This window comes from Aptenodytes patagonicus, chromosome 7, assembly GCF_965638725.1.
Source record: "Aptenodytes patagonicus chromosome 7, bAptPat1.pri.cur, whole genome shotgun sequence".
NCBI lineage: Eukaryota > Metazoa > Chordata > Aves > Sphenisciformes > Spheniscidae > Aptenodytes > Aptenodytes patagonicus.
The window spans coordinates 33,760,335-33,769,247 of NC_134955.1; the positions used below are offsets into that span (position 1 = coordinate 33,760,335).

General features: G+C 52.1%; 1 protein-coding gene across 9 annotated transcripts in view; it reads left to right on the plus strand.

The window, feature by feature from the left end:
- The window catches only part of SLC8A3 (solute carrier family 8 member A3), a 152,995-nt gene extending 144,082 nt beyond the window's left edge, over positions 1–8,913 (plus strand). For 6 of the 9 annotated variants that reach the window (XM_076344774.1, XM_076344775.1, XM_076344778.1 and 3 more), the window contains 4 exons: positions 4,202–4,326; positions 4,867–4,966; positions 6,523–6,798; positions 7,123–8,913. In XM_076344774.1, the coding sequence (XP_076200889.1) occupies positions 4,202–4,326; positions 4,867–4,966; positions 6,523–6,798; positions 7,123–7,499 (878 nt within the window). In that variant the 3' untranslated portion in view covers positions 7,500–8,913. The remainder of the gene's footprint in view (positions 1–4,201; positions 4,327–4,866; positions 4,967–6,522; positions 6,799–7,122) is intronic. The other 3 variants (XM_076344776.1, XM_076344777.1, XM_076344779.1) reach the window with 1 other exon arrangement.

An 8,913-nucleotide genomic window follows, 5' to 3' on the forward strand; every position in this document is an offset into this window, starting at 1 on the left:
CCTGCCCCCCATGTTTTATTTATCACAGCCCTTGATAGTCTTCTTTGCAAGCTAACGCACCAGGGTGATGTGTGACACACCTCACCTGTCCCTGCTTCTTGGAGGAGACCTCCAAGACCCCCATCCCTACACCCGGTCCCTCAGGAGATGGGGGCCTGTGGCTACCATAGCCCGTGTGGGAGCATGCCCCACGCTTGCTGCAGAGACAGTGGCCTCCTGTGCCTTGGAAGGCAGGCTGGTGCACTGTGCTGCTGGCTGAAGTGCTTCCCTGAAAGGTAGGAGCATCAGGAATGTGTTCTGCCATTGGGATGTTGCAAGCGTTTATTCCCTCTCAGCTGTTGGATCTGTACACACAGGGCTCAACTCAGTCTCAGCATCCCATGGGAACAGATAAACCCAGCAGGCCTGGAGCAGGTTAAGGTTGGCGTCTGGTGTTTTGCAGAGGTTGGCACTGATTCATGCTACAGGGTGCTCAAGTGTCCTAAATGGTAGGTGAGGAGAAGTGGCAGATTCATGTACGTGCTTTGTATTGCTCTTTGGAGGGGCTTAACTCGCCCCTTAATTGTATGGCAAGTATAGACTGGGGCAAGAGACACATCAACTGGACTCTTAAGCTTGTCCTTCCTACCACATATGGCACTGCTTTACCTTCAGAGGGCAATCAGCAGCCTGGTATGTGGCACCTATGGATCGTTTGCATGAGTGCATTGAGCAAGATCCAGCACAATATTGGTATGTGACTCAAACTCTCTCTCCTACATTAGGATAGAGGCACAGTGAAAATACAATGGCAGGTTCAATGTTTTCAGCTGCACCTTTGAAGTTTGTTAGGTTTCTGCACTTTGCTTTCCTGTTGCACATTCACAAATGTGGCTGCTTTTTAATGAGGCATGAAGGAATTACCTCCTTTTTTTCATTATCTGCAAGCTTCCTCTATTAACATTTCTGTGAGGTACCCATTTGGAGATGCTGCCTATGCCTGTTCTCCTGTGGTTTGCTTGCAGCTGACATTGAAAGACTTAGCCTGGCAGTGGTGTTCAATCAGCTGCCCCCATAGGACACCCTTGACGTGCCTTCTTCGGCAACCATATTTCTTCTCTCTGCGCCCCAGTTCACCATATTCACTGCAAAGGAGCTGGTGGTGACAGCAGGGCCTCCATTATTCATGTCTTGGTGGATGTGCTGTCAGCCCACTGCAGGTCTCCATCGCTGGCCAGCTTGTCCCTTCACTGTGAGTGGCCTACCTAGGGCTTGAAGGTGCCTCTGGTGGCACTTCTTCCACTGACAAGGTACCCTCTGAAATAGCGCAAGCCCCACAGTGCCTTCACTTTGGTGGAGTGCCCGGTCCCACACTCACCCTGGGTCCAGCCCCTGGGTTTAGAGCAATCTGTCCACTCCTGGACATGGACGTGTCACTTGATTTACACTAAGAGCTGCCTGGCAAGTGATTGCCATGCTCATCAAATCAGCAGGTGATCCACAAGTGGCTTGAAGAGACAATTAAGCCACCTGCCAGCAGTCAAAAGTCCTGCCCCTGGCCATGGACACGGGGGTTCCCATGCAGCCTGCTCGACAGCCTTGGACCTGGCAAACAGTCGGAAGAGATGGAGCAGGTGTCCCTCCTCAGAGGAGGGTATCGGGTCTCACGCTGTCCTGCCTGGCATAGGTACATAAACCAGCATGAGCAACTTGCCAGGTTCTGGGATAAAGCCATGTTGGATACCGCTCCCTACAGGGAGGAGAAGGCATTCTGCACTGTGTGTGCTTACAGACCTGCCTGCAGCTCAGCCTTGCCTAGATAGCTAATATCTGCATGAGGCTCCGTATTGTCTTACCATGCCAAAGGCTTTCGTCAAATCAGTTAAAGTGGGGACTGAGGCTTCGTTGCGTTTCTCCTGCAGTTGTTGAACTGAGGAAATTCTGCTCAATATTCCCCATCTTCAGGGCAGCTCTTCTGATTCCAGACATTTGCTTTCTGTGCTATGCAACTGCAGCCAGTAGGCGACAGCCCAAGGGACCGTGCCACCAGCTGTGACCACGCCACCAGCTGCGACCGCAGCTTTTCTGATGTAGTTACTTCCCTGCGAAGGTTGTAGTGAGCCAGACTATCCCCGAGTCCGGGGTTTGCAACCCTGCTGGGATGGCTGCTGTGCTTTTGCTCAGCTCAGTACTGTCAGCACATGTCAGCACACATTCAGCTCATATGGCAAGCTGGGCCTTGCAGAGCTGAGGGTGCCTCTTCCCCTGAGCTTCAGGTTATGGGGGAGCTCAGACAGAAGCGAGCCATGTACATGGTACGGCAACTGATGTGTAAGCACCTGCATTTTCAACGATGGATACAGCTTGTCATCTTCATACACTTCCAGGTAGAGGCAGAGACTGGACTTTCTCGATCTCTGTCTTGGAAAAGACGATGTAGATTTCATCTAACTCCCTGCTCAAGTGAATATAAGTAACTTGAATCTTGTTCTTGATGATCATGTTCATGTCTCCAAGCGCAGCATAATGCAGAACATTTTGTCCAGTTTCACCCCTGTTTCCGCACTTCCACAGCTCAGCTGCCTCCTCCCCTCTGTGCTTGCTTGGCCTTTGCCTGCGGTTGCCCCCTTTACCCCCCTGGCATCCTGCATTGCCCAGCCGCACTGCCCGCCTTCTTCTCCAGGTGCTGTTCTCCCCTGTCTCAGTATTTGTAAACTTTTGGGGATTCCCAAATCCAGAGTACACTGTCTTTGAGCTAGGCAGTGATGGTTTTGATGTACGTCATTGATTTCAAATGATGGATGTAGCTGCTTCTGCTTCTGTCATTGGTTATAATAATGTCACCTGCCACAGAAGCTGTTATGTATTGTATAAACTCTGCAAGACTTGCAAGGCTTACAGTCTTTGCAATCAATCTAGCTGTGTTGATGAAGAGAAGGCAGAATTTATAACTAGATTTCACTGGGACTTTATAATTTCTGTGTGATTTTTGGTACAGAGTATGAGATCTGCTGGAGCCCACATGGGATTAATTACATCTGAGGCATTACCTGGGGTGTTTGTAAACTCTACAGGAAACCTTGGGTAACATCTGACCCACTGCTCAGCAGGAACAAGATGCTCTACGTTTGTGATACACACACACACACACACACACACACCCAGGTTCTGCAGTGCTCCAGCTCTCACTCCCAGGCTCAGCTGGGCCCCGTGCTGCAGCTGGTACACCCTGACTGGTCAGGCACAGGAAAGCAGGGGAAACCCAGCTTCTTTCTTGAGATGACAAGGCTTTTCAGAGAGCCCACTGGCACGTGCCTGCACTTGGGTGTATGGGTGGGAGAAGAGACCTGAGTTAGGGCTGGGGACAGTGCCAGGGCACCCTTCCTCCTGGTTGGGGTGCTCCTTCCCACCTGGGCAACCAGAACCTCCCCGGGCACCTCGCTGGGTTTACTGGGGCATCAGCAAGGTGATCCCAACACAGAGTCGTCTCAGCATGCTGCACCTCCCGGGCAGTCCCACGGGGCACCCCTCCTGCCCCATGGTGGCATTTGCTCACCTGGGCTCCTGGTCCTCCAGCAGAAACTAAACATCCAGTAACAGGAAAGCAAAAACCCACTTGGCTCCTGACTTACTTCTTCCTGCTCCTTTTTCCAAATGCTAGGAACAAGTACGTGTTTGCGTGTGTGGTTATGACTTGTGTGTCTATCTGAGCGTTAGATCAAGCACTGAGTAACACAGAGTGCCAACAGTGATTTTCTAATCAAAGGGGAATAAAAAGATCCTGTCTCTTGTTCATTCAAACCAGGAAACAGGCCAGGGCGTTAAAGCTGTCTTAAAGGACACTTGTGCCAAATGGCAGAATGAATCGGTACCTCGGGGGAGGTACTCTCCCCAGAGATGTGGCTGCTGCAGGGATGATGGGAGGGCGTATGTCATCCAAGAGCACCAATGCAGGCTGAAGAAATATTCAGGGTTTTTTTTTTTTTTTAATAAATTAAAACCATGTTGTGTATGTTCTTGGTGACCAACTGATATTCAGAAATCTTGGTCCTTTGTTTCTGTGGTCCAACACCCCACCACTGCCCCCCAAATCACTGCGTGAGCTTAGCAACCTGTGAAGGGGCTGCACAAGCTCATGCTCAGACCCTGCAGACAAGCCCCTGTGGTGGCCTGGTGCTCCAGGGCTGCTGTCTACAGCTTGGTGTTGACCTTGCTTCCACAGAGGTGGCTGAGAGGAAGCTGACGGTTGAAGAGGAGGAAGCCAAGAGAATTGCAGAGATGGGCAAACCAATACTTGGCGAGCATCCCAAACTAGAAGTCATCATTGAGGAGTCCTATGAGTTCAAGGTCAGTAGTTGTCCCAGGTGTCCTCCAGGAGGGGAAAGCTGTGTGGCACTGAAGAACAGCCATGGAAAGCAGAACTGAGGAGGCTGGGGGTGGCCACATGTGCAGGGAAAGGGCTGCTGGAAGATGAAAAGGAGTATGCAATGCAATAAAGTATGGGGGAAGCCTACAAGAAGTGCTAGGGGATGTAGCTGCTGGTAGGCGGAGGTGAAGGGAGGGAGACAAGGGAGCCCTGCTGGAAGCAGAAGAAGCCAGTGTGCAGGAGAAGGCAGGAGCAAAGCTATCTCTGGTGAGACAGGGGCAAAGGAAGGAGCCTCCTCTGGAGTAAGGGGTGGCAATGAAGCAGGCTCTGCTGAGGTTTGGGTCAGCCTGTCCGGGGAGAAGGTGGGCTCAACTCCAGTCATGGCCTCATCTGACTGGTAGGAGAGCGCTTGTGGCACCTAAACAGTTTGGGAAGGGTCTGTGAGACCACAGTGTACTGCAAGATCAGCTTTGCCTGCTAGCAGCCAGTTTAATTGCTGTGCATCTTTATTCCCACAACAGAGCACCGTGGACAAGCTGATTAAGAAGACAAACCTGGCTTTGGTTGTAGGGACACATTCCTGGAGGGACCAGTTCATGGAGGCCATTACCGTCAGCGCAGGTGAGGGGGACATCAGAAAACCCACACCAGCATCCCCAGGGTTCATGCAGCCTGGGATGAGATCTGTCTGGGCTCAGGAGACAGCGTCTGCCTGGTCAGTGATGCTCGGCTGTTGCGTGTGTGGTGGTCATCAGCAAAGCCAGTCCAAAGAGCTCCTCTGCTCCAAATATATTGGGCTTTTGCAGATGCATTAGCTGGGAGCCCAGGAGATCCATCTTTTGGTGTGGAGCCATCCAGGACGCCAGTTTTCAAAGACTTGACTTCTGCTGGCGGTGCTCCTGCTGCTTCAGTGGTCTGATGAGCAGCGTACAGGCAGCAAAATCCCATCCTGGCTGGGCTGCTGGCTCCTGGTGAGCCCAGTGCTGTCCTGTTCAGGTAGCTCCTGCTGCTGGAAGATGTCCTGTCTGCCACGGCCAGTAGAGACTCTGGGAGTAGGGAAGGTTACCACATATGGACAGGAGGTCTTGCCCCATGAGGCAGCAGCTGGTGGAGGGAAAGGTCTAAAGACCTGCCAGCTGTTGCCCAGGGAGCTTGAGAGAGCTCACCGCTTCCAGAGCCAGGCAGCCGTGGAGCAGACATTTTAGACATGTCCATGCCATTAATGACACTCAGGCATCTTTCTGAACCTTTCCTTGGTGGTCTGGCATCTTTCCTGAAGGCCTGTTTTCCACCCAGCCGTAGTGTGGGAAGCAGGCAGGCAGGCAGCTGAGTGGGAGCTGTCACCAGTGGCCACAAGGGCTTCTTCTGACATGAAAGAAGAGGTGCAGGGTATTCAGTTTTCTTCTTTCTAGCAATCAAGAGAAACTGCTTCTGTGGAAACAGTACTTCCGTCCTTGTAGCAAGCAGGCCTGCTTCTCTCTTCCTCCATCTCTCTCCTTCCTGTGCCATTTGCTCAGTGCTCCCTACCTGCTTTCTCTTTTACCAATTTATTTCCATCAATCCTGTATCTGCACAAAGACCAGCAGTGCTTCCAGCCTTGGGGCTGACCTGGCCCACCACGCTAAGGAGGGAACCCCTCCAAGGGGCTGCAGCGCTGTTGTTGATACCCTCACACAGATGAGAAGTTTCTTACTGGGGCGCTGCTGGTGACCAGCCTGTCCTCTGGTGCGGGAGAACCACAAGGTCACTCCAGTTTCCCAGTTCTATCACTTTCTGCTATTTTACCCCCCCAAAACATCACTTGGCTGTGTGACTTCATGGTGCTCCTCAACAGTGATCTCCTCAGGCTGACTACATACTATGTGACTGCCTGTGGATGGGAACAGGGATGGGATGGGGCTGCCCCTCTGTGGGCACAATGCACCGCTCTGCCACTCCCCAGCCCTGCAGGCTCTGGGGTGTCCTGGGAGGCACCCCTCTTGCCAAGCCTCACCCATCACTGAGGGACCTGGGGTGCCCTGAGCCCACTGTTGTGGCCAGCACCACACCACCTTGTCCCAGGTGAGCAGCATCCCTGGAGCCCTGAGAGAGGGGCCAAGCACAGGCTGCAGCCCACCCCCGTAATCTTGACCTGACCCATCATGAGCGCTGGATCTCTTCTTCCACGTTGTGTGCAGCAGGTGATGAGGACGAGGATGAGTCCGGTGAGGAGCGCCTGCCGTCCTGCTTCGACTATGTGATGCACTTCCTGACCGTCTTCTGGAAGGTGCTGTTTGCCTGCGTGCCCCCCACTGAGTACTGCAACGGCTGGGCCTGCTTCGTCGTCTCCATCCTCATCATTGGCATGCTCACAGCCGTCATTGGCGACCTTGCCTCCCACTTTGGCTGCACCATCGGCCTCAAGGACTCAGTGACCGCCGTCGTCTTTGTTGCCTTCGGCACTTCCGTACCAGGTGGGGTAGCCACAGAGAGGGGATGGGGTGGGAGGAAAGTCCTCTGGTGGTTCTCCTGTCCCACGGGAGCAGCTCCATCATGGGGATGGGGTTCAGGCTGGCAAGGGGCTCCACAGTGCCCTGTCCCCAGGCAAGGTCTGCACCCCACTTGGTGGCAACATGGGGTCCCTGGACCCGGGAGGGGGATTGTGCACCAGGAGAGATCCATGTCCCAACCTAGCCAGTGCCACACCTGAGGCTCCCTTGTCCTCCAGACATGAAGGGTTGCCCGTTTCTCCTGTTGGACTCCCAGTAATTTCTCCTTCCCTCCTCCCCCAACCCCAGACACATTCGCCAGCAAAGCTGCGGCCATCCAGGACGTGTACGCTGACGCCTCCATCAGCAACGTCACGGGCAGCAACGCCGTCAACGTCTTCCTGGGCATCGGGCTGGCATGGTCAGTGGCGGCGATCTACTGGGCGTCACAGGGGCAGGAGTTCCAGGTGTCAGCAGGCACCCTGGCCTTCTCCGTCACCCTCTTCACCATCTTCGCCTTCATCTGCATCAGTGTCCTCCTCTACCGCCGGCGGCCCCACATCGGGGGGGAGCTGGGCGGCCCCCGGGGGTGCAAACTGGCCACGACGTTGCTCTTCATTAGCCTCTGGCTGCTGTACATCCTCTTCGCCACCCTGGAGGCCTATTGCTACATCAAGGGGTTTTAGGCGGTGGAGGGACGGTGCTGCCGGGGGAGGGATCCCCTTCTCCGTTACCTCACTGGACACCGGTCCTGGAAGCACGGTTTCACCGGAGGGGACAGCTGTCCATCAGGGGCCGCCGCTGCCCAGATGGTTGGATGGCTGGGTGCCAAGAAGGGCAAAACCATCACAGAGGGAAAAAAACAAACAAACTAAACCCACCCAAAATGATACAAAAGAAAGCAACAATGGCAAGTGTTGAAATAAAACAAAACACAATAAACCCAGCCGCTGGCCCCATTCAATGAGATTAAGACGTTTCAGCCATCTCCAAAGGTCACCTCTCCCATAGGGGCTTGTCTGCTTTCCTCCTGAGCACCCCTCCATTGTAAGGAGATACTTTCTTATTTTCACTGGTTGGGAATTGCAGAAGTCTGATCAGGAATTTGATTTTTTTTTTTCTTTCGTTTGCTTGTTGCTTTTTGGTTTGGGGGAGGCACACTGCTTTTTTTTTTTTTTTTCTTTTTTACTACTAAAACAGAAAAATGTTAAAAATCTACTCTAAAGCTTCAAGCTGCCGTCAGTGCTGGAATTGAACATGTGTATTTTTTGAAGCCACAAAAGACTGTGACACAGTCAAAGAACTTTTTCACTATTACTCGTTTCCGCCCTCGCCGCCTTCCATTTCTTTCTTTTTTAAGAACATCACAAGACTGATATATTTTTAATACAAACACAGACACACACACACATTCAGTGACAAAGGCTGGAGCATGTAGCATCTCAATCACCTGCCTCGGCTAAGAAAAAAAGGAGGAAAAAAAAACCAAACAAACCCCAACCCTCTAATATAATATGTATCATGTATATTTTGACTATGGCATTTCTCTTTGTATAATTAACTTCGAGCTTGTCGTACTGCAGGGAGAGAAAATTATGTTAATTTACAACCGATAAAGAAATAAATGGCTACCCAGGAATAGTCTGCCCTGGGGGGAGCGAGGGGGCCAGGGAACGCGGTACCGGCTCCTTGGGATGGTGATGGGTTTGCTGTGCAGTCTTCCTACTCGGAGGTGGAAATGAATTCAGGAAACCCCGGATGGCGTGCCCGTTTGTTCCCAGCACCATCCCATCCCGAGCTGTGGCGTGGCTACCCTTTCACTTGTTTGCTACCCCAGTTTTCACAGCGCCCACATCTCACTGGTGGTCTTCAGGCCATTGAAAGGTACGGGCTTAAAAACTGCCACTGTGTCTTCTTGAGTACCTTTTAGGAACACCAGACAGACAAAAAGGCATCCTTTTCATTTGAAGTTCATTTCTTTTTAAGGGAAAAAAAAAAAAAACACCACAAGAATATGTCATGAATTACATCAATGGCTGCAAATTGAAATGTTGGGTTGGTAATAAAAATAAATAAAAACTATACCTATATCTATATAAA